Raw genomic sequence first — 26,348 nt, 5'->3', positions numbered from 1 at the left:
CAATATAATGTTAGTGATTTTACAGTAAAATCTCAAAAAAGGATAGGAAAAACATTTTTACATTTTCGAGGTTGACTGCATATTCCCTAATTTACCACATAATATTTATTAAACTGGACTAAAGCAACATCTTCCTCATTAGCAGTTCTTTTCTAAAACCCATCAAAAACAAAAATGAGTCATTACACAGCACAGAGAAATTTCAACCCTCAGGAAGAACACTGAGGAAAAGAGACAAATAATTTGTAAGGCACAAAAAATCCCAAGGAGACAGGCAAAACCCAACCATATTTTATTAAGAACGGGGGATGTGAAATCAATCTATTATTCCAGTAAAACATGTTATCAAGTTGTATGAATTTAGAATAGGCAGCTACAGTTAGAAGCCCTAATTTTCACAAGACTTACTGATACTTCTTTTCTTTACATGCTCATGATCAAGTTGAGAAAAGCACAGTCTAGTTGAATCTGTTGTAAATTTTTAATGTCTGTATTCAGAATAATAGCTATTACTTCCCAACAGAAAGGCTTCTTCGGTTTTTAGTTTGAGTACTTTACTGTTGTCATTAATTAAACAATATGTATAATGCTGAGAGTTTTTAGCATCAGTACCTTCAGGGTTAGAGGAAATGCAAATAAGCCTAAGAGAAGAATAGAATTCAAAATTACTTGGGCTAACTTGATACATTTTCTGGAAAACAGTAAAATACAGATGAGATATAAAAGGTACAGAAATCAGAAGGTAAGAAAAAAATATGTAATAACACAGGCAGAAGGAAAGCCAGAGAAACACCATCTTAGATATGCAAACAGAAAGGTCTCGCATTGAGCTGTATGCATTATTTTGTGTAACATACTCTAAAAATATTGCAGAAGATATTAAAAGTCCGAAGCTGAGCAAGAAGGGAAGGTGAGAGCTTTATAAAAGTATAACCTACAAGAAGACTGAAATTTAGAGGAGCCTAAGTAGATGCATGACAATAATTTTCAAATCTAGAAATCAAATCTTTATGACAAAGGTAGGACATACCAATCTTTCTATTTCTGTTATAGAAAGATTTCGTTTTAAACTTTAGGGTGTAAAAAGCCTTAAAAAGGTCAAACACTGGAACATATTTTTTGAGTAGCTGTGCTGTTCAACACTTCAGGCCTTTAAGAACACGTTAAGATAAACTTTATTTGTTTGGACATCACCCTGCAAAGTAAATGTTTTAACAGTAAATGAGAAATAGTTCTGAATTCCAAATCTCAATTTTTCCAAGTTTACTCTCATAAAAAAAAGCAGGATTATTTCCAGTCAAAACATTTTACACTGTGGAAAATGCTATCATTTTCCGTATTCTCAGCGTCATACTTATAAAAGTGTAGCAGCAGGGCGAGGTGGTCAGTGCTTCTACCTTCCCCACAAGCATCCTCTGAGGGAGAGGATTTGGGCAGGCACATGACAGTAATGCACTCAAGCACACCACAGCTAACAGGCAGGTGAGACACAGAAGGCTCTTCTGTATGGGGTCCAGCAAGGGTTTGTTAGAGTCCAGTGCTGAAGGCATCCAGGGACAGAAGATAATGAACAATGGAGGGTCCAAGGTATAAATATGCAAAAGAGGGGTGGGAGCAAAGCATCAGGGCCAATCAACTAAGGGCATAGGGGCAGTACAAAGGGCAGGAACCAATAGGAAGTGCCAGGGTGGACAGGCAGGGTTACATTAACCAATGGGAAAACAGGGAGTGGGGAATAGACTGTCCCTGTGTGCCAAAAGACAAGTCACTGAGGCAAATGTCCTGCCTGGATGAGCAAGGAGATTTTGGAGGAACTCAGGAAGAAAAAAAGGATGTAATATCTTTGGAAAGAGGGTCAGATTTCTCAGGTAGTATTTAAGAGAGCTGCTAGAGTATGTAGGAAGAAAATCAGTTTGGACTTGAAATGGCGACTTTTGTAAACAATAACAAAAAATGTTTCTATAAATATATTAATGGTAAAAGGAAGGGTAAGACTGACGTTTGTTCTTTATTAGATGCAGAAGGGAGCTTTGTTACTGTAGATGAGAAGAAGGCAGAGGTGCTTAACATGTTCTTTTTCTCAGTTTTTAGTGAGAAGACTTGCCTTCAGGATAACTGTCCCCTTGGTTTGCTTGATGATATCAGGGAGCAGAATGGTCCTCCCATTAGAGGAGGCAGTCAGAGAACTGCTGAGCCACTTGGATATTCATAAATCTATAGGACCAGATGGGATCCATCCCACGGTGATAAGGGAGCTGGCAGATGAGCTTGTGAAGCCTCTCTCCATCATTTACCAGCAGTCCTGGTTCACTGGCAAGGTTCCAGATGATTGGAAGCTGGCCAATGTGATGCCTATTCATAAAAAGGGTGGGAAGGAGGATCCTGGCAATTACAGGCCAGTTAGCCTGACCTCTGTACTTGGTAAGGTCCTGGAACAGTTTATACTGTGTCTCATCACACAGAACTTACAGGATGGCCAGGGTATCAGACCCAGCCAGCATGGATTTAGGAAGGGTAGGTCATGTTTGACCAACCTGATCTCCTTTTATGACCAAGTGACTTGCCTGGTGGATGCAGGAAAGGCTGTTGTTGTGTAGCTGGATTTCAGCAAGGCCTTCGACACTGTCTCCACAGCATACTCCTGGAAAAGCTGGCAGCCCACAGCTTGGACAGGAGCACTCTTTGCTGAGTTAAGAAATGGCTGGATGGCCAGGCCCAGAGGGTGGTGGTGAATGGTGCTGCATCCAACTGGTGACCAGTCACCAGTGGTGCCCCTTGAGGGTCTGTGCTGGGACCAGTTCTATTTAATATCTTTATTGATGACATGGATGAGGGGATTGAGTCTTTCATTAGTAAATTGCAGATGGCACTAAGCTGGGAGCATGTGTTGATCTGTTGGAAGGTAGGAGGGCTCTGCAAAGAGACTTGGAATGGTTGAATGGATGGGCAGAGTCTAACAGGTTGAAATTTAATAAATCCAAGTGCCAAGTCCTGCATTTTGGCCACAATAACCCTCTGCAACATTACAGGCTGGGGACGGTGTGGCTAGACAGTGCCCAGGTGAAAAGGGACTTTGGGGTACTGGTCAACAGTCGGCTGAACATGAGCCAGCAGTGTGCCCTGGTGGCCAAGAAGGCCAACTGTTGTGGTTTGCATTTGCCTGTTTGGTTTTCCCCTTTGATTCAGAGTTGTGGTCTAGTCCAGGTTTCAGTTATTTGTCAGTCATTGTACCCCTCCCCTGTTCCCCTGGTTACCTGTCATGTCCCCTCCTCTGGCTACCTGCCCGTCACTCGGCGCCCCTTCCTCCTTTTCCAGAAGCTTCTGGCCGGGGTGTCGAGTGATTGGTCCAGGGGCCAGGGCCCCACCCGCAACCTTCTCCCATTGGATGTTAACGGTTGTCAATCTCCAATGTATCTCTTGTACCTCTATTTGATTTGCTGCCCCTGGTTCCGCCCTTTCCATATAAAACCTGAGGTTTTTCCCTGCCTCATGGCTCAGTCTTCGGCTCAGCCTCCGGCTCCCCGACCCGTCACTACCCCTCCCAATAAAACCTTTCCCCCGAAGACCTGAGTCGCCCTTTCTTCCGCGCCTGCAGCCTCGGAGTTTTCCCACCCGCGGCCGACTGCCCATAAGCCTAACACCGCTTAGGCACAACGCCTGGACTTCGGGTCTGGGCAGTGCCCTATTGGCTGGAGATCGGCTGGACCTTACTCCTAGCCTGGGCTCATCAACTATCTTCTGGCCGCTGCTCCAGTTCTGGCGCCCAACGTGGGGCCCCTCTCGCCGGACAGCTCCTGACCAGCACTTCGGGTCAGTAGAGCCCAGAACACCATCGGTACGCGGACCCCACGGGCAGGATTACAAAAATCCCTTGGCCGCGGAACTACCCTGAGGTTGAGCAGGCTTCGCTTCTGAAGCAGCGCTCCCCGGGGACTTCGGACGGCAGCTCCAGCACCCGGAGTCGTCCCTGCTGCAGGACCTCCTCCGCCCCAGTTTTCCGTTTGCCACCCCCGGACTGGTGAGTGTTTCGTCGCTCTCCCTGTCGCCTCCTTTCCTCCCTCGGTGTTTCGTCACCTTCCCTTCAGTTTTCTAGGCAGGGGCCGGTGGGTAGCACCCTTTTTCAATTTTTCGTTTTCCTTAACTGGAGCGGGGAAGGCTGGGCTGTGGCTGCTGATCTGTAACATCTTATTGAGCTATGGGTGCTAAGCTCTCAGCAGCCCAGAAAGGGCTTTTCTTCCAAGTTGCGGGTGTCCTTGCTAGGGGGGGTGTTTCTTTTAACAAAAAAGAAGTTAAGAGGTTAGTTAGATGGATCTCCTCTGAGTTCCCCGAAGTCTCCCCTGCCTTGATCCAAGATCCTGCCTTTTGGCGGAGAGTCTCTAAGAGACTCTCGGAGTTGGTCAGGGCAGGGGACGCCTCGTTCTCTCAATTGGCATTTTTATCAACCCAAATTAAAAGTATTTTGAGAACAAAAGGGGACTCAGAGAGACCAAAAGTTACGTTTGGCTGTCTCCCCAGTTCGAGTTCTGCTCCCTCTACCCCTAACCCTTCTCCCCACCCTTCTAAAAGTAAGTCCGGGATTCTGAAGAGTGCAGCTCGCCCTCCCAGCCAGGTGCAGGGGACTCAGTCGTCTCCTGGCCCTGCCTTGATCCAAGATCCTGCCTTTTGGCGGAGAGTCTCTAAGAGACTCTCGGAGTTGGTCAGGGCAGGGGACGCCTCGTTCTCTCAATTGGCATTTTTATCAACCCAAATTAAAAGTATTTTGAGAACAAAAGGGGACTCAGAGAGACCAAAAGTTACGTTTGGCTGTCTCCCCAGTTCGAGTTCTGCTCCCTCTACCCCTAACCCTTCTCCCCACCCTTCTAAAAGTAAGTCCGGGATTCTGAAGAGTGCAGCTCGCCCTCCCAGCCAGGTGCAGGGGACTCAGTCGTCTCCTGGCCCTCTTCGGAATTCCCCGTCCCCCCGCCCTAGGAGTCCTGGCCAGACTCCTAGGGACTCCTCATCTTCTCCGGTTTCCCCAGCCCAGTCTCCTGTTTCCCCAGTTCTCGTCCTGAAATCCCCAGTTCTTAGTTCTCCGTGTTCACAGTCCCCAGTTGCTAAATCCCCAGTTCAGTCCCGGTTGCCTCCAGTGACGCAAAATGGCTCCCAGGGAGCCCAAGATGGAGGCGACCGCATGGCTGAGTCGGCGGGAAAACCCCTTTCTTCTTCCCAGAACCCTTTCCTACAGACTTCCAACCCCTTCCTGCCGCTCAGCCACTCCCATAGTCCCGCCTTTCCGCCCTGCCCCTTTCTCAGCCCCTCCTCCTTCCCAAACCCCTCCTCCGTACCTCCCATTCCTCCTCCCACCTACCCACCCATTTCTCCTCCCCCATTTCCCACTGTGGCTCCTCCCCTGGTACCTCCCACGGCTCCACCCCCTGTCGCTCCGCCTCCTGTTCATCATTATGTCCCACCTCCTGACTCCGCCTCCTGGGAGGGTCCTTCAACATCGGACCTCCCTCCCCAGATTCTCAGCCACGCCCCTGCCTCCCTCTCTTCCGGTTCCCACGCCCCCCCTTCCGGTTCCCACGGTCCGGGGTCCGGGGGGAAAGGGGGGGGGGCCGGGAACCAGGAACCGGGATCCGCTGCCACACCATCGGCAGCCCCGGTCGTTTATCACCCTGAGGGGGACGGTGGGGCGCGCAGGCAGTGGGTCCCCCTTAATCATACGCAGATCAAAGAGCTGGTCAAAGCCCAAAAAGATTATGGCCGGGACAATGAGTATTTCCGGGGAGTGTTGCAGGCGACACTCTCCGAGGCCGACGTCACCCCCTATGACATCCGGCGCCTCTTCACATGCCTGCTCAATCCTACCGAGCGGGCGATGTGGGAGGCTGCCTGGAAGAGGGGAGTGACAGAGGCTCTCCCGGGCCTGTGGGGTCAACCTCATACTGGGGTGGACCTCATGGGTAATGTCCTCGCAATTGACCAGCTCTTGGGGACCGGGAACTGGGAGGATGGGCACTCGCAGGCGAGTAGCCTACCCCAGGAGGCGCTCCGGGTGACGGCCCGCGCAGCCGAGAAAGCGTTCCTGGCGCTGCCGGGGGCGGCCCCCTCTCTCTCCTTTTCCAGGATCTTCCAGGGCACAGAAGAACCTTTCCTCGACTTCGTCGAGAAGTTGAGGAGAGCTGTTGAGCAGCAGGTGGCCGATGAGGGCGCCCGGGAACATATCATCAGGGAGGTGGCGTCCTCCAATTGTAACACCGCATGCCGGGACGCCATCCTCAGCCTCCCGGTACACCCGGCCCCCTCGCTGCATGACCTGCTTGAAGTCTGCGCCCGGAAGGTCCACATTCTACCAACTAGAGAGGGAGAGAAGAGGAGACCACCACCGCCCCGAGTCGCCGCCGCAGATGAAACATCGGGAGACGCTTTCGCCGGGGCCACCAGCCGTCAACCCACCCCGGGAGCTACCGCTGCCACCGCACCTTGTCACCTGTGCGGCCAAATAGGGCACTGGATGCCAGACTGCCCGTTGCGGCGGGAATTTTACGAGTTCAGGAGAGCCAGGGGACAGAGGGGGACTCTCCCGCCAAAAAACTAGGGACAGAGCGCAGTTCCCCCCTGCGCCACGACATAAATAAGGCGGGGAATGTAACATCGCGCAGGGAAGGGAGGAATCAGGGACCGCCGCCGTCAAAATCGGACATTTCCTTACCTGATGTGACTTTTGCTAATACGCTTCAAACCAAGCCGATTCTAACTACCTTTTCTGCTTTCGGACCTTTCAGGTTGCAGCTTTCGGAGCCGCTACATCTCCGGAACTCCGACTTTCATCTCGTCGCTGTGAACCCGGAATGCCCAGGTAACTGGGGACGGATCCGATGTAAGTACGTCGTGGTCGGAGACACCAAGCACACACCACTGGCAGTGAACATCATTCCGGGTCTCCTACCATCGGACCCGGAGATGTTCGCTGTCGGGCTGCATTGTGTCCAACCCCCGGTCTTCCTGCCCAAAGGGCAGGTGATTGCGCAAGCAATCCCTATCCCTGAATTAACTTGGGCCATTGGTCACCCACCATCTGACCAAAGTTTTGCAGTAGCATGGGCCCAAGTCTTGGGGCAGGAGAGACCACACCTCAGTTGCTATATTTCAAAAGGGGGAGAAGGCAAGCCGCTCAAGGGCTTGTTAGACACAGGGGCAGATGTGACGATCATTCCCTCCCGGGAATGGCCGTCACATTGGGAGTTGCAAAACGCACCAGGACACATCCGTGGTGTCGGGGGTTTACAATTGGCTAGGCAATCAAAGAGCATCGTACAAATTACGGGGCCGGATGGGCAATTGGCATCAGTGCGCCCATTCGTTCTAGATTATACGGAGCCCTTGTTGGGGAGGGACCTTTTGGCCCAATGGGGAGCCCGAATTGACCTTCCAGGGGCTCCCCAGGTTTTTCGGGCAGCGGTCACTGACGAGCGCCCTACCTGGAAGCTGAATTGGAGATCAGATAAACCAGTACAGGTAGTGCAGTGGCCGCTCAATAAACAGAAATTGGCGGCGCTCAACGAGCTCGTAAAGGAGCAGTTACTTAAGGGCAACCTGGTGGAGACCACGTCCCCGTGGAACTCCCCAGTCTTCGTCATCAGAAAGCCCAATAAAGATAAGTGGCGGCTCCTGCACGACCTCCGTCAAATTAATAATATTATAGAAGATATGGGGCCTCTCCAGCCAGGGATGCCGTCCCCAACGATGCTCCCCCAAAATTGGAATTTGGCAGTTGTAGATATCAAAGATTGCTTCTTTCAAATTCCCCTACACCCGGATGATGCCCCGCGTTTTGCGTTCACGGTTCCCGCCACCAACCGTGAGTCCCCAGGCAAGCGCTACCATTGGCGGGTCCTCCCACAAGGCATGAAGAACAGCCCGGTGATCTGCCAATGGTATGTCGCTTCCCTGCTGTCCCCAATCCGAGCAGCCGCAAAAAATGCAATTATTCATCATTACATGGACGACATCTTGGTGTGTGCCCCGACCACAGACATACTTACACACGTGCTTGACCTGACAATCAATGCATTGGTTGCTGCAGGGTTCGAGCTCCAGCATGATAAGATTCAAAGGATGCCACCCTGGAAATACCTGGGTCTTGAAATAACTAGGCGGACCATTGTTCCCCAAAAATTGGCTATTAAGACAAATATAAAAAACCTAGCGGATGTCCACCAGCTGTGTGGGTCCTTGAATTGGGTGAGGCCTTGGCTGGGTATACCAACTGAAGACCTGGCCCCCCTTTTCAATTTATTGAAAGGGGGAGAGGAGCTTAGTTCTCCGAGGTCCCTCACGCCAGAGGCCCAAGCTGCTCTGGAGAAAATCCAAAAGTCCATCTCGGCCAGGCAGGCCCACAGATGTCACCCGGGCCTGCCATTCAAATTTGTTGTTTTAGGGAAACTGCCGCACCTCCATGGGATGATCTTTCAATGGGACATTAACATCAAAGGCAAGGACCGGGGCTTAAGGGATCCCCTCTTGATCATAGAGTGGGTGTTCCTTAGCCATCATAGGTCCAAGAGGATGACACGGCCCGCTGAGCTGGTGGCGGAGTTGATCAGAAAGGCTAGATCAAGAATCAGGGAGCTGGCAGGTGTCGACTTTGAGTGCATCCACATCCCCCTGAAATTCGAATCGGGCCAACTAAAACGAAAAATGCTCGACCATCTCCTGGAAACCAATGAAATGTTGCAATTAGCTTTGGATAGTTACACCGGTCAAATTGCAGTTGATCGACCGGCCCACAAATTGTTTAATCAAGAGTTCACTTTATCCACAAAATCCGTTCAGAGCAGAACCCCTTTGAAGGCTCTGACCGTTTTCACGGACGCGTCCGGAGCATCCCACAAGTCAGTAATGACTTGGAGGGATCCTCAAACTCGGAGGTGGGAGGCCGATGTCACCGAAGTAGAGGGCTCGCCCCAAGTTGCCGAGTTGGACGCAGTCGTCCGGGCCTTCGAGAGGTTCCCTGAACCATTCAATTTGGTTACTGATTCAGCTTATGTCGCCGGTGTAGTATCCAGGGCTGAAAATGCTATCTTGCAGGAGGTGGCGAACATCCCTCTATACAACTTGCTCTCCAAACTTGTTCATCTAGTCTCCCACCGAGAGCAACCGTTTTATGTGATGCACGTCAGGTCGCACACAGATTTGCCGGGGTTCATTGCGGAGGGCAACAGGCGTGCTGACGTCCTTGCCGCTCCTGTTCAATCAGCCCCGCTTCCTGATATCTTTGGTCAAGCAAAGATCAGCCACCAGCGTTTCCATCAGAATGCGCCTGGTCTAGTTCGGCAATTCCATCTCACACGCGAACAGGCCAAGGCCATCGTGGCCACATGTCCCCATTGCCAGTCCCATCAGCTTCCGACCGTCCCCCTTGGGGCGAACCCCCGAGGCCTATCCAGCTGCGAGGTGTGGCAGATGGATGTCACCCATTGTCCCTCCTTTGGCCGTCTTCAGTATGTTCATGTTTCAGTGGATACTTTCTCCGGCGCAGTTTACGCCTCCGCCCACACAGGGGAGAGGGCAGCGGATTGCGAGAAGCATTTGCTTCAAGCATTCGCTGTCCTGGGCATCCCGAAGGTTCTCAAAACAGACAATGGCCCAGCGTATAAATCCAGGGAGCTGCGAAGCTTCCTGCAGCAATGGGGAATAGAGCATAAGACCGGCATCCCCTATTCCCCGACAGGCCAAGCCGTGGTGGAGAGGACCCACCAGAGCCTGAAAAGAGTTTTAGAACAACAACGTTCGGCTGTGAAGGTGGAGTCCCCCCACATCCGTCTCGCACGGGCACTTTTCACGATCAATTTTTTAAATTGTTCGTTTGAAAATTTAAATCCGCCCATAGTGCGACATTTCGGGAAGCACGAGCAGCTGCAACCCAGGGCCAGGCCTCCTGTCCTCATTAGGGATCCGGAGACTTGGAAAACGGAAGGGCCCTTTGACCTCGTGACCTGGGGAAGGGGATACGCTTGCGTGTCCACTCCCTCAGGTCCGAAGTGGATTCCATCAAAGTGGGTAAAGCCCTTCCGCCCTGAGAAGGGTCAGAAACCAGAAAAGGTAAATCAAGTCACCGAAGCGTGTTGGCGGCGGCGGAGGAAGCTATAAGAGGAAGACCACCCTGATTTCAGCCTCAGTTTGTCCTGGACTAGACTCCCTTTACCTGTGCCCCTTCTCATATTTGTTTTCTGTTTGCTTTCAGTTGTTTCCCCGCCGGCGTGAACCCAATGGTCATCTTAGCTCTCCCGATAGTCCTCCTCGTCGGGACTCTTCCACCATCCGCGAGTCCCTGGATAGTTCCCCAGCCAAGGGCGAACGTGTGGAGGACCCTCGCTCAAGCCATGGGCCAGGAGCACATCTGCCTGGACCTAGGCTCGGCTGAAGACCCGATGTCGTCTTGCCTAGTGGGGATCCCTCTGCCTCTTTTTGAGTTTCCCTACCCTTTTAATGTTACTTTAGGATCTTTGTTGCACCGTAATCCACCCCTGATGGTAGATGCCCAAAATGCCTGGAGGGATGGACTCAGAAGCTTGACCCCTCTGCAGTCCGACCCTCCAGAGCTTCATTTAGTTGGCTCCGCAAGGTCTTCTGTTTGCCTTTGGTTTCAGTATGCCCCCTTTATGTCTTCCTCGTACTCAGACATCCGACCATCCAGTCCTGAGTATCGGGCAGCGCGGTGGTGCAATTTTACTATTCGGCTACCATTCGCCTCCACCCTTGGGGTGAAGCCGCTCGCGCTGCCCAGAGGGACCTTTTTTATTTGCGGAGACCGGGCGTGGGCAGGCATCCCCCCTCGTCTGACCGGAGGCGTCTGCACTTTTGGCAAGCTGACGCTGCTTTCCCCCAACGTTACCCAAATTAGAGATTGGAAAGTTAAGAAGTCACAGTCTGAATTGGCCATTTCCAAAAGAGACCTACGAGATTTCGACCCAGACTGTGATTCTAAAATTGAACATTGGGCCAAGCCAAAATCGATTGCACTCACCATTTTTTTGCCATGGGTGTCAATCGCAAAATCTCTAGGCGAATTGGGCCGCCTAGAATGTTGGGTGGCAAAGCAAGCCAATTTTACTTCAGCCGCGTTGACTGACCTCCTTACAGACGAGGAGATTACTAGGAAGGCGACCCTGCAGAATCGGGCGGCCATCGATTTCCTCCTGCTACTGCACCATCATAGCTGCGAGGAATTCGAGGGCCTGTGCTGCTTAAATCTGTCATCGAAAGCCGAAGATGCGAGGGTCTCCATACGTAAAATGCAAGAACTCGTCCATGAGATCAAGAACGAAACATCAGACTGGCTGGGGAATCTGTTTAAAGGCTGGGGACTATCGGGATGGGCTGGGTCCGTGCTCAAATCTGTTCTGTACGTAGTTTTCGTTGTAGCTGCAATCGTCGCCGCTTGTTCCCTAATGTGGGGACTGCTTAAGAGACTTGTGTTAAAATCGTCGATGATCGACGTAAATCATTTAGAGCTCCCGGAAGTCAAAGAAGACCCGGCCTCCGCAATAGACTCTGGCAGTGTAAGCGACGAAAGTCTCGACTCAGAGACTGCACGCGAGATGTCAGCCGTCTAATTTCAAAGGACTCGCTTGCTTTCCCCCCTTCCTTTTTCTTTTTAGACAAAAAAGGGGGAGATGTTGTGGTTTGCATTTGCCTGTTTGGTTTTCCCCTTTGATTCAGAGTTGTGGTCTAGTCCAGGTTTCAGTTATTTGTCAGTCATTGTACCCCTCCCCTGTTCCCCTGGTTACCTGTCATGTCCCCTCCTCTGGCTACCTGCCCGTCACTCGGCGCCCCTTCCTCCTTTTCCAGAAGCTTCTGGCCGGGGTGTCGAGTGATTGGTCCAGGGGCCAGGGCCCCACCCGCAACCTTCTCCCATTGGATGTTAACGGTTGTCAATCTCCAATGTATCTCTTGTACCTCTATTTGATTTGCTGCCCCTGGTTCCGCCCTTTCCATATAAAACCTGAGGTTTTTCCCTGCCTCATGGCTCAGTCTTCGGCTCAGCCTCCGGCTCCCCGACCCGTCACTACCCCTCCCAATAAAACCTTTCCCCCGAAGACCTGAGTCGCCCTTTCTTCCGCGCCTGCAGCCTCGGAGTTTTCCCACCCGCGGCCGACTGCCCATAAGCCTAACACCGCTTAGGCACAACGCCTGGACTTCGGGTCTGGGCAGTGCCCTATTGGCTGGAGATCGGCTGGACCTTACTCCTAGCCTGGGCTCATCAACTATCTTCTGGCCGCTGCTCCAGCCAACGGCATCCTGGCCTGTATCAGGAATAGTGTGGCCAGCAGGACCAGGGAGGTCATTTTTCCCCTGTACTTGGCACTGGTGAGGCCACATCTTGAGTACTACGTCCAGTTCTGGGCCCTCAGTTAAGGAAGGACATTGAGATGCTTGAGCCCATCCAGAGGAAGGCAAGGAGGCTGGTGAGGGGCTTGGAACACAAGCCCTATGAGGAATGACTGAGAGGGATGGGGGTGTTTAGCCTGGAGAAAATGAGACTCAGAGGTGACCTTATCACTCTCTACAACCTCCTGAAAGGTGGTTTTAGTCAGGTGGGAGTTGGTCTCTTTCTCCAAGCAGCAACTGACAGAATGAGAGGACACAGTCTTAACCTGTGCCAACAGAAATATAGGTTGGAATTAGGAAGAAGTTTTTTACAGAAAGGGTGATAAAGTTCTGGAATGGTCTGCCCGGGGAGGTGGTGGAGTCGCCATCCCTGTATGTGTTTAAGAAAAGACTGGATGTGGCACTTGGTGCCTTGGTTTAGTTGAGGTGTTAGGGCATGGGTTGTACTTGATGATCTTTAAGGTCTCTTCCATCCTAGTCATTCTGTGAATTCTGTGAATATTCTAGAACAAAACCATATAGGGGTAAAAGGGGTAGGGACAGCCAATGGGCCAATGGGGAGTACAGAACTGGGGTAAATTAGCATAGTGCTGCAGAGCACCATGGGGAAGCCTTCTGTCTCACCCTAACCTACGGGGGATGCCTGGAGCGTATGGTGCATTCCTCCAGGGTATTGCCACTACCCTTTTCCCAGTAGGCCCACAGGCCTCCACATAAGAGCACCATGACATGGAATCACAGAATCACAGAATCAAGTTGAAAAGGTTGGAAAAGACCTTTGTGATCATCAAGTCCAACCAATGACCTAACACCACCTTGTCAAATAGACCATGGCACTAAGTGCCACCTCCACTTTTTTCTTAAACACCCACAGGGATGGAGACTCCACCACCTCCCTGGCAAACCATTCGGATGTCCAATCACTCTTTCTGTGAAGAACATCTTCCTAATGTTGAGCCTAAATTTCCCCTGGCACAGCTTAAGACTCTGTTTTCTTGTCCTGTTGCTGATTGCCCTCGGAGAAGAGACTGACCCCTACCTGGCTACACCCTCCTTTCAGGTAGTTGTAAAGAGTGATAAGGTCTCCCCTGAACCTCCTCTTCTCCAGGCTAAACAACCCCAAGCTCCCTCACCGCTCATCATAGACTTATGTTCCAGACCTTCCACCAGCCTTATTGCCTTTCTCTGGACACAAAAAAAGCATCTCACCATCCTTCCTAAACTGAGGAGCCCAGAACTGGACAAAGTACTCAAGGTACAACCTCACCAGTGCTGAATATAGGAAGAATCACTTCCCTTGTCCTGTTGGGCACACTATTGCTGATACAGCTCAAGATGCCAATGACCTTCTTGGTCACCAGTCCAGAATTCTGGCTCATCTGGTTCAGTCTGCCATCAATCAGTACCCTCAGAGCCACCCCTCCTACCTCTCATGTCTCTTCTGAAGAGCATGTAGCCATCCATTGCAGCACTACAGTCATGAGAGTCATCCCACAATGTTTCTGTAATAGTAACTGCATCACAGCTCTCCTTCTGTACAATGGCTTTTAGCTCTCATTTGTTACCCATGCTTCATGCCTTAGTACACATCCACTTCAACTGGGCTGATTTCACTGCTAAGTATGGTTTGTCACCCTTAAGCTCATCTCTAGAGAGCTGGGCTTCATCCCTTTCCCCCTTCAAGCTAGTTTAAAGCCCTCACATTCAGCCCTGCCAGCTCATAGGCAAGAATCCTTTTGCCTTTGTTAGATAGGTGAAAGCCCATCTGACCCTAGAAGGCCGGGTGCCAAAAAAATTGCTCCATGATCAATAAGCCAAAATTCCACTGTTAGTACCAGTCCTTAAGCCACTTAGTGATTTTAATCTATCCCTTATAATTAAAGCACAGACACAAAAAATATATCACACAAAGAAAACATAATGCCACATCTTTCATCTTTGCTTTTTTTCTGAGAGTTTACTGAAATTATTTAGAAGAGCTTGCATTTTTAGGCTTCATATTGATACAAAAAGTTCATCTGCAGCAGAGATTGTGAAGATAAAATTCATAGGCAATAATCTGACTCCAGATGCAGAAATATAAATCATTAAGCCTTGACAGCTTCTTCTCTGCCCATCTTAATTTTCAGGTAAATTAAAACAAAGTGAATTTAGTCCCAATAACTTAATCAAAGACACTCTCTTCTAAATGTTTTTTTCAGAAACCCTCCAAAACACCTATGCTATGAATCAAACTTCAGACCAAATAAACATCATCACAGAGTTGAAAAAAGTAATTTTATTTCATAGATGATAATTCTTTTTCTCAATGTAGTCAGGAAAAAAGTCCCACATAATCCAAAATAGTGGTAAGCATTGTTTATACTGTCCTGCTGTAGTTCTGGTTTTATTGTATAAAACTGAATATAAAATAAAACTGAATATAAAACTGCACTGAATATTAAAGAAGGTATTTTAAGTCGCAAATCGTGAAAAGAATGTTGCTTGTGTATAGTTATAAGAGAATAGAGTTTAAAAGATTTTTCATCACCAAAGGAGGGGCCTCTTTATGCACTTACATCTTGCAAAATTTTCCTCTCTCAATTAACTGTTTCTTTTCCTATAAATTTCCTGTAACAAGCAAACATGGCTGCAAAATTGCATTCTCTGCAAATTTGTTTACTAACAAATTAAAAAGGTAAAACTTTCTGAGGTGGACCTTACATGTAAGCACAAAGAAGCATAAATGAAAATATACCCAACAACATATTGTTTTAAGCAACCTGTAGTTGCTTAAGAAATCTTTCTGAAAGAGACAATACCATCTATTCATTTTATTCTGGTTTCTGGCAAGTGCATTAGACCTGGACATATTATATAATTCTCTGTGACAAAAGGCAATAACAGTTGGGGGTACCCAATTAATACCATCCCAGGAGTCGTCAAAGACCCAGCTGCACAAGGCTGGCTGAAATAGTTGTCTCTAGGTGTTCTCCTTCTCCCAGGTCTTCAAAAGGAGTATTGACATATCTGGGTTAAAATCAGGTGAAAACAGCAAAACAAATAACAGTTGAGTTTTTCTTCATGCAACAGGCAGTAGACTTTTGGGATTGCCACTGAATACTGTGATTTTGAGAGTTTTCATGTGTTGCAGAAGAGATCAGACAAGTACTTACAGAGAAATTACAGTGAGAGCTACCAAACCAAAACAGAATCAAGAAATCTCAAGGAGTGAAAATACTCAGTGGCTGGAAAAGTACTTTGGGAGAATGTATGTCCCCTGGTTGGCTTGCTCACCAGCTGTGTCAGGAAGTTCTATTCCACACACTCCAAGAACCTTCTAGACTTTACTCTCTGGTGTATTTAATTTCCTTCAGACATATGGAAAGTTTAGGCCTCCCACAAGAGCAAAGGCCAGTAACCATGAAACTTCTCCAAGGTGCTTATAAAATAATTTATCTGCCTCATCATCCTGGCCAAATGGTCTCTAATAAAGAACAATCAACTTCCTCCTCAGGTTACCTTAGCTTTGTTGTGAGCTAGTTAAATTTAGAGTGCTTGGTAAATCCATTACAGGCATTTAGGAATGCATATATAAATTATTTTTCTGAAAACAACCATTTCATTGGCATATAAATAATACAAAGTCATTCAACACCTTGCCCCTCCTAAAAAAAACATATTGATACAAATCCACACAGATAAGTAGTCCATCATAAGGCACTGTAAAAGTTAAGGCTCACATACATTCTTATCTGTTATGGATTTTGCTGTAAATGGAAAGAAACCCAAAAGATATCTGCTTTCAGATGGAAACTTCTAACATCAAAGTGAAATAATATCAAGTGATATATGAGAACAATTTCTCTATGATACAAAGTTTGAGTGGATAATTTGAAAGGAAAGGAACTTAAGATCTCTCAAACAGAAGGCAAGTATTAGTAATTAGAAACATGACAAGCTGATTACTTCCTCTGGGACAAAAGTAATTTTGTTGTTGGAGGAACTCATAGGATTAGTATGGGGCAGATTTGTATGATACTCTTATCAAGAAAACACTGTGTATCAGCATCTAGTAAAAAGACATCCCTTCAACTCATTTTGCTACACCACAAAACCTAGAAGAATACTGTAGGTTTGAATGCGTATTTTCCTCTTCTGGTCTAAACTCTGTACTATATTAATTACATCCAGTTAACAACTGCATAATCAAGAGAGATAAAAGTTGAGGCAGCAGAGATTATTAGAATTTTGTGGAAAACATGGGGAAAGCGACATATTCTCAGATAACAGTAAAAAGGGTGAAGACGGCTAGAATAACTGTATCCATTTACCACATTCTACTTGTCAGCAATAGACTTCTATTCCTCTAGATGAGAAGCAAAACAATACACATGCCACTCACAAGCTGACCTCTTCTAGGCATGATCCACAACAATGAATATTAACATTGCTGAGGTCTTCGTCTGACTTACAGTCTATGTGTGGTGTACTTTACAGGGTCATGCAATTTTTTCCCTGAGTGCTATTAAGAAATTTTAATGCTCTTACAGAAATCCAAGATCCTGAAGATTATAACTGACTAGATGATATTGGCAATGTCACATAGCAGCACTGCAGGATTTTGACTTCACTTTCAAGAGCATAGCAGACCCTTTCACAGTGTGACTTCTACTGCTTCACAATGCACATTCATACCTATACTGATCTGGATAATTATCTAATTGTGGAGTTAATGCATCTGGTTTCACTTTATATCAACCTTTCCTGTGCTTGCTGTGTGGCTTTTGGCAAGATCATAAAAGATATGACTCAACCACTTGTCAGCACAATTTTTATGAGCTAAGAATAATTAACTAGGAAGCAAGCTTGTCTCTAAAGTAAAACCTTAATTGATTATTAATTTTTGAAGCATTGTGTTTGAAGTAGAATTAGCAAGAGACAGTTCTATAAGTTTCCCAATGATTAGGAAACATGTCTGGAAATACTCAAGGGATGTGTGTAACCAGCCAAACATATGAATAATTAAAACAAATTTGCCTTGCTTCACTAGTGACTAAAGTTTCCAACATCTTACTAAAATAATGATGGGGTTTTTTTAATTCTTAATTTAAGATCATTATACATTTACTATAAAATGCCCAAAAGCTAACATCAAAAGCAATATTCCTCTGGACTTGCTGCCCCATTAGCACAACAAAAATCTAACTTTTCCTATGTGTTCCTTACTTCATGGTCCTGAAGTCACTGAGCAAGATGTGCTTGGGACTGAGTACATGAATATCTGCTTAGAGCATAGACCATTTTCAGTATTTGAAGAGAAAAGACACATTTATTTATCATGGAGAGGATTATACTAAAATATCTGCTACTTGTGTATATTTGCAGTGAAGTACAGCAAACCCACTGTCATGCACTACCCATCTGTTATTATCTGTCTAATTTATTTGAGAAAACACTTTTTGATTAGTGGAGGATCTTTACCTTAGAAAGACTGAATAAAAATTTGTGATAATTTTTATCAAATTATCCATCCTGCTTCCCAGAACAACTAGGGGTTTTGCCCTGTATTCTCTTGTGTTTTGCTCACTTTAAGGCTAAACAATTTAAATATTGACATTGCCTGTGAAAAACCTTTCAATTGAATTACACAGCACTAGTCAGCAGAAAAATTATTTCCTGATAGCATAATTCTGATATGGCTGTCATATAGCACCAACAAGTTTTAGAGTTGGATGAATCTTAAAATCCTTTTTGTGTAACTTGCACTAAACAGATCAGTCACTTTGTTTATATCTGGATAGAAGATGTTTTCCAACTCTAATTAAGTTATTATTATTATTATTATTATTATTATTATTATTATTATTATTATTATTAATAATAATAATAATAATAATAATAATAATAATAATAATAATAATAATAATAATTTCTTACAGAGGGAAAATAAATTCACAAAATCTTTGCCTATTCTTGGATAACTGTTACTTCTTCCAATGTTTCTTTGGCACAAAAATCTTTTTGATGCTTAAAGAAACCTTACAGGATTTTCAAGCAATATTCTGCGTTCTGTAATTCTGTGTGAACCACTGTTTGACAGCCAAAAATTCCTCTTTTCACAGAGCATTCCCTTCCAACTAGCACATCACAAAATCTGGTTTACATTACTGGTTTCCAGTCCAGCTTCAGTATAAATGAATCACCTCTTTTTACTGTTCCTTCCTTTGCCTCATTTTTTGCCATTTTCTTCAAGTTGGGATCCAGCCAAAATGTCATAATGCTCCACTCTTAGTCATTCAGTAGAAATTATTTTCTTACCTGAAAACAACAATAGCTACTTCTACCACAGATTAATGATTAGGTGAGGGCTCAAGTGTACCATACCTTTACTTTAAGAACAGATATATCAGCTTAAAAAATCAAATATGTGAAGAAGAAGAAGAAGATGATGATGAAGATGAAGAAGAAGGTGATGAAGATGAAGATGATGAAGATGATAGAAGAAGATGAAGATGATGATGATAGAAGAAGATGAAGATGATGAAGAAGATGAGGAAGATGAAGATGATGAAGATGAAGATGATGAAGATGAAGAAGATGATGATGATGAAGAAGAAGGAGATGAAGAAGATGAAGATGATGATGATGATGATGATGATAGAAGAAGATGAATATAGAAGAACATGATGATACAAGAATAACAATATTCATTTTAGCAAAAGCCACTCAAAATAAAGTGGTTTGAAAAGTTGACAGTTTCTTGAGATTTGTTTCCGATCACACTGTTCATACAACATGTATAGCAAACAAGTACATAAACCATAGATTTAAGCAGAAAGATATTAGGAATTTTTAATACCAACCCAAGCATTGCAATGTCCATATGCTTTCCCTGTTTGAAAATCTGGATAATACTTCCATAACTTAAGGGGATCATAGGGATAGAAACTTCAAGGAGTGAAAAGTGCTTTAGTTCTGAGATAACATGGTCCAGCAAGTATCTAAATCCCCCAGGTAATGAATATCATTCATTTCAATTTTATCTGTTTCTGATTGCAATTACTTTCTTACTGCCCTTTCATGTTTCCATACTTATGGCAGTTCAAATGCATTTCAACTTTAATGTTCGAGATTTCAGATTATGAATTATTTTATTCTGTTATTTTTTTTAAATAAGTACTTGTGTAACAAAGAAAGCCTCTAATATAACAAGGTACTATGTGTGAGTAACTGGTAACTGTACACAAGTGCAAGACTTTCCTATCAGTGTAAGGCAAACACACACAGTAAAGAAATTAGCTTTGTGTTAATTTTAGTGCTTGATAAAGGAGAACAAATTCCCCAGTTAATTCATTCAAATACAGTAGTGCTATATGGGGTTTGGCTGTCACAAAGCAGTAACTAATAGTTATTGCAACATTGTAGAAAAGACATTTAATTCTAGATAGACCTGAAAGAAAGCAGGTCTCTGCTGAATATAATCAAATATACAATATGTACAAGATACTTTTACAGGAGCTTAGTGCAGGGATTCCCTTGTGATGATATTTAATTGCGATGTGTGATATTTAATTGTTAGATCTTAAAAATTCTATGGTTGCAAAATCAAGGGCAGTAAATGAATTCTTTTTTATTTATGGTTATACTGAAATAACTGTATTTTAAATTTAATCAATATCACAACAAAGGAAGATGTTACAGCATAAATCCTACATTAAGATCAGTCTATTTAATTGCAGTGTTTCACTGTGAAGTCTGTGGCCTTCTCAAAATTCAATACAGAAATATAATAACAGTCCAAGGCTAGAGAGGTGATTTTGGAACATCAAAAAGTGTGATTACATATAGAATATTTTCCCATTTACACCAGCCATTAAAAAATAAAAGAAACAAAGAAACAAGAAAGAAAGAAAGAAAATAGAAACCCATGAACTGACTCTTACAGAAAATATGGCAGTCTAGGCCAGTAAAGTTTTTTAGCATATATATAGGGGTAAAAACCAACTGAAAATACAGAAATATAGCTTAATTAAAAGGATTAATAAATTCTTAGTAAATAGATTGACATCTATAACAGGTATTGAGCTCATTCATATTCATTTTCTTACAAGTAATAATCTAGTAATATTGGCATGCTCCTAAAAGACTGTCTTGGCAAGAAATTATTAGTTGTTTCATAATAAATGTTTTACACATAGTGTTTATTCTTATAAACATGACTGAGTCAAGCTTAATCCCACCTTTAATAATATTATTCACATGTGATCAACTTGCTGTGACTAACAGCTCTACATCTTTGTTAGCATGAAATCCATTAATGTGACTTTTAATAAAGCCTGATTCCCCTGTAGGTATGAAATGGTGACGTGAATTTCAAGAAGCTCTTTGAGGTTGTCAGCCTCTTCCTTCCCTTCCCCTTGACTCTTCCCTCTCCCTTTCCTTATGCAAACACACATGCTTTGTCATTTTGAAAGGACTCCAATGGAACAAAAAAGATACAGGATGCACAATTCACCTGTAGAGATGTTGTTCAGGAAAATGTAGTAATTAATGACTATCCAGTCAAAGATAAATATAAAACTTTCTATTTCAAATTTCCCAGATGTCAATTCTGCCAAGTACTATTTTCCACATAACTCAAGGTAGATGAAAATCCAATTTCTGTCCTTGAAAATAGTGTGTCTGATACTTTATGAACTACCTTGTTTTCCAGATACTAAAAGAAAGGAAAGATCTTTTCACTAGCCTTAAACTGAAAGATAGTTTAGTTTGCTTTTCTGCCATAAATCACAGAAAAAATTAAAAGTTTAAACAATTTTGCAAACCACTCACCTATCCTTAATCTGTCCATCTCTTTGTCCACAAAGCCAATCAAATATTCAGGATAAGGTTTTTGAATTTCAAAGCTTTCTTTTCATTATTTTAGTTCCTATTATCAATACGGATATGAAAGGAATCTAGTGTGATGGAAAAAACATCCTTTTACTGAAGTATTTCAGAATCCAAAATGAGAGGCTTGCTGCTTAGATCTAGGTAGTTACAGGTTGACACACTGTTCATTTTAGTACAAACCCCCAAAGATTCCAGTATTAGATAATAAAATTTTGTTATGTTTCAGTTATGAAGCTAGTTTAATTTACAGCTCCTTCTATTTAAAATTCTGCTTTCCTTAAGATACTGTTCCTAAATGCAAAACTTTCCTTTTCTCTGTAACTCAGCTACCAGAAGACTTGTCAGTACCTAATTGACACAGTATCTTCTCAGTACCAGTCATACCTGTCCTCAGCCTTTGTTGAAAACATGAAATTTTTTGACAGAACAAAGAGGCAACATACTTTTTGTCTGAAAAAATTGCTAGTTGACAAATATGAGCCAACCATGCTTCTTGGAACCATAAGGCATGATAAAAAGTCACCCATTTCAATTTCATATGCTTTTCAGTAAGGGAACTTGGAGAGTGTCTCTCCCTTAACAGCTGCTGTGCCTATGAAGTCATTCTCCTCTTCAACTGATAGAAGTTAGCCAGTGGTTTCAATAGTTGCTGAGGGGATGAAAGATAGATATCAAAGAAAAATATCCTATATCTTTTTTCTGCCATGTGTTGGAACAAGCAAGTGGGCAGAAACGACATTGCAAGTGTGGGAAATCGCAAAAATATCACATAAAACTGCCATTCCTTTATGTTTTAATGTACAATGAAGTACAAAAAGCTAATGTATTAGAACTCTAACAACAGTGCATAAGGTTATGCCCCAGTCAGCATCTTTAAATGCAGGATACAGCTGTCTGCCTGAAAGCTTTTATGTCTACCAATATTTGGCTCTAAATACCAGCTGCAAGTGCATATCCCCCCAGAACAGGTAAGAACTAATGCAGACAACACACTGTAACATTTAAAAGCACTCCATTTTTTTCTGTACAAGCTGACTTTTGAGTTTGGGCTTAAAATACCCCCCTTTGACTTGGAAATAAAATAATATTGACATTTTATACATGAATCTGTACTTTGAAAGAATGAGTGTGGTGTCAATTTGGGAAATCCTTACGATTTTGCGCATATAAACTGAGTACTTTTGATCTCCTTTTATGATTCCTATTCCAGTAAAATCACAGGATACAAAGCTATTACAGGAAGGGGTTAATGAGACTTTCTGTGAGTCAGGCCGATTCTGACAGGTCACTGAATGTGTCAGCAAATGTTTACATCATCCAAGCTTAATCAGAGGAAATAAGGAATTAGGGTTTATCAGTATCATCATAGATCAGTTGAGCTGCACAGTCCAAAAATAAATGTATTTGTGAATTGGAATGTGATTTGTAAAGTGCTATAATAATTTTAAAACCTTTTGGTGTAAAATATGGACTTTTCTAAAGAATACTATTGAACAATACACAATTTACATTCCATGAATGAAATTGGAAGGTAGAAAATGAAGTCAGAAATGCTGGACCACATCTATCAAATGCCTTTTTTTTTTAATTGTAATGTTCCACTTGAGGGTAAAACCTCTCTTTTAGCCAAGTCCTCAATTTTTTAGTTATGTAGGGAACTGCATTTATCATTTCCTCCAAAGGTAGCTGTTGTCTCACAATCAGTTTTCTCACTGCTTCTGATTTTAGAATGCATCCCACTAGCTGACAAAGACACAATGAATTTTTGTCCTTTCAATTAAAACAAAGTTAGAATAAGGAAAAAAGAAATTGCAAAAGAAGGAGAAAATTATTCAGAACTCTATTTTTATGACCTATTAAGAGACAGCATATTAGAAAAGAGATTGTATATATAGTTTCAAAAGTGGAATGTTTGCCAAATGTCAACTAGTTGTAGGAAAGTGAGTTAGAAAAATTTATAATGAAAATTTGATTCTAAAGACAGAACACTTGACCCAAAGATTGATAACTAATTGTTGGAATGCAAGCCTCTCTGTGTTCCTCAGAGAGATGAATGCAGAGGTTGAATTAAAGTCTTTGGAGAAATTAAGATATACTAAGTCACATAGATATAAAGTAGAAATAAAAGTTTAAGGCCTAGTTTAAAGTTAAGTAACTTAGCTGCAGACATAACAAAAACATAGCAAAACTTGGCTTACATCTCTAAAACAAATAGAACTATAGGCATACATAGATAGAACCATTCATTTATGTAAATTTTAAGTAAGAAAACAGATAGTATATTTGCATAAATAAATAATATTATATGCATAGTTTTTTAGGTAAGAACTGGCACTACTTTTGTACTACTTCCACACATTTAAAATTAAGTTTAGATTAGTTTAGAAAGAATGTTTTATAATTGTGCTTTTAGCTAATTAGATGTTTTATAAATAAAATACCTTGTAATGAGTTGTAAGAGAAATCAACCACAACAACAAGAAGATTGAAGAAGAACAACAAGATAAAGAAAATAAGAAAGAAGAAGAGAAAGCTGTAGTACCTACTGCTACTGTTCAGAACATGGGACTATGCCAAGGAACAACTGCTTCTGCTGCTGCTGCTGCTCCTACACGGAGCCCTGGGACTCTATGCCAGAGGTTCCTGCTGCTGCTGCCTGGAACGTCAGACTCTATACTAGAGAACAACTGTTACCGCTGCTGCCACTGTTCCTACACAGGACCTGGGACTCTGTGCCAGAGAGTAGCTGTTGCAGCTGCAGCTTTTGCTTGAGACTCTATGACAAAAAGTTTTTAACACAGACTTTAATACGTTAACATGGACTTTAATACCTTGAACTCTTTACCTTCGAGACTGATCTATTCATACAATAAAAACTTTACTACAACTAATAACTGCTCTTGACTCTTTGAGGACCCCAGATCCAACACAAGCTAGACAACTAATTGAAAGGAGGCTGAATATAAAAGCCAAATAATTTAGCCTTCAACAGGAAAACTTACAGGGTCAGATTACAAAGCTGATAATAAATGAAAGGTATCTGGAATGAAAAATAAGAGCTTCTGTTGAAAACAGCATAGAATTTTGAGAATTGAATAAACTGAATGTTATAAAAATTATTAGTATTAGAGACAAAAATGTGAACATAAACTGGACTCAGTGCTGGGAAAAAATGCTACATATTGTTAGAGTTCTTGCACTTATAGAAAGATGTAGGAAATTATCATCCTGCACAAGAGAAAACAAAATCTGTTCTGAATAGACAAAATACGCCTAAGGAACAGAAGAAACTTGAGCCCTGACATAACACCTTAAGTTATGGCTATCAAATGACTGTGGAGAATTAAATGCCATAACCTTCCCCAAACCTGGAAGCAGTTATCTAAACAAAATTTTACGAGTGCTAAATAGAGCTGTGCTTTATCACGTATGTTTATATAACTATGTGTTCACGCCCTTTTGTAGGGGTTTTCCCTCAAAGGTGTTGGTATAACCTTAATACCGTGTTCATTATCACTACTCAATCCTCTCCCACTGAAACACTCCCATGATTTTAGCTTATTTTTCAATGTTGATTCCATGCTATCTTCACAATTTGCCATTCAGAAACTGGTTCAGCTATTCCTTATGACTTTCTCTTATCATCATTCAAGCTTACAAACACAGAGTATCACCATCAGAAAAATAGTAAGAGGAGTTATTTTCATACATAAGGTCTAAAAACATGCATTACTTCACAAAAAACCCCAAACCTCTGAAGTAATTCAGTCAATTACACAAAGCAAACAGATCAATGTGAGTCAAAATGGAAAATTATACTCAAAAAGAACAACAGTATGGAGTCATTAGTGAACAGGAGGTTTATTTGCCAGGAAAAAAAAAAAGCATTCAGAATATGGAGATAGCAGGACTCTGAAAACTGAGAGGACCACAAAGGTAATAGTGATTGGGCCTCCAAGTCAGGTGTTTGCAGGTTTTAGAGCAGTCATAATTTTGAGTCCAAATAAAGGGCAGAAAATGAAAAATAGTTTTGCAAGAATTCCACTCCAACTTGAAAATTTAATATAGATTGTTCACCAAGCCTCTTCTAGCCTTTGATAGCTAAATTTCTATTTACTAAATCTTATAAACCAGCTTTAAGATCCTTTATCAGGCATCCATAAAATAATTAGGAGTTAATTCTTAAATTAAAACAAATATTTCTCAAATAAGTTTAAGAAGCTTCTACTAAAATTCTAAATTCAGATTCAGGTTTTCAATGATCTACTAAGGTTCACAGTGAGTGTGCTTCTGATGTAAAACTCTGCTGGGTACAAAGATCACTTCTATAAGCACAGTATAGACAACAACAAACATTAAACAATCTCCAAATACACACTGTTGTGCATTATGATCAGAATGCTGCAGCAATATTGGTACTCTTTATGATCCATACAACTGAGAGGCAACAACCAGTATTCAATCTTTTAAATTTGCCTTCATGTTTAAGCTCTTCCAAGTTAAAAACAATTTACAGCATAATGTGAGCTGATATACACAGACTTGAGGGCCAAATATATTTAGGCTCCAATGGAATACCCAGTGGAATTTAAATAAGCATATCAAGTATCAAGTTTTATGATAACCATAACCATCAGCATGGTTAAATCTACCTTTGAAGACATTATCTGTGGGTTTGGGGTCTTTTTGTGGGGTCAGGGCACTTTTAAGGTAGTTTAAAAGCAGCACTGTTGCAGTGTGATGCCATTTCCTGTTTCACCTATCCCAACCCCCCAGGTATGCCAACCTATCCTTTCCCCTCCCCCTGTCCCCGGGCTTAAAAGGACATGGGACCATGCGGTCTGGATTCTGTTGGGAGCTGTTACAAGATTCAGAGGTCTGTCATCCTGGAATAAAACTCTGGATTAAAACTCTACGACAGAATCCTCTCCTTTTTCTCTTCACCGTCACCTGGACCTTTTCCACCAGAGATAAACTGACTTTCTACTATGCCTGGATTTGTTCTGAGTGCCTAGCTGCAGCATCCAGCCGGCCAAAGGTATCTCTGAGGTGAAACACCACAGCTGCCACCTTTGGCCCAGCAGTAAGGGTCAGATGAG

At 43.4% G+C, this 26,348-nt stretch overlaps 1 protein-coding gene across 1 annotated transcript; it reads left to right on the top strand.

Annotated features, from left to right (window-relative positions):
- The first annotated feature begins 3,799 nt into the window (after window positions 1-3,799).
- LOC136553347 (uncharacterized) lies at window positions 3,800-12,083 on the top strand. Its single transcript, XM_066544803.1, has 3 exons — window positions 3,800-4,018; window positions 6,768-6,841; window positions 10,229-12,083. The coding sequence occupies exons 2-3, from the start codon at window positions 6,834-6,836 to the stop codon at window positions 11,598-11,600; spliced, it is 1,380 nt and encodes a 459-aa protein (XP_066400900.1). The 5' UTR covers window positions 3,800-4,018; window positions 6,768-6,833; the 3' UTR covers window positions 11,601-12,083.
- The last annotated feature ends 14,265 nt before the right edge of the window (window positions 12,084-26,348 follow it).

Source organism: Molothrus aeneus, chromosome 1, assembly GCF_037042795.1.
Source record: "Molothrus aeneus isolate 106 chromosome 1, BPBGC_Maene_1.0, whole genome shotgun sequence".
NCBI classification, from domain to species: Eukaryota; Metazoa; Chordata; class Aves; order Passeriformes; family Icteridae; genus Molothrus; species Molothrus aeneus.
The sequence above is the reverse complement of the archived record's forward strand: the minus strand, read 5'-3'. Positions and strand labels throughout refer to the sequence as shown.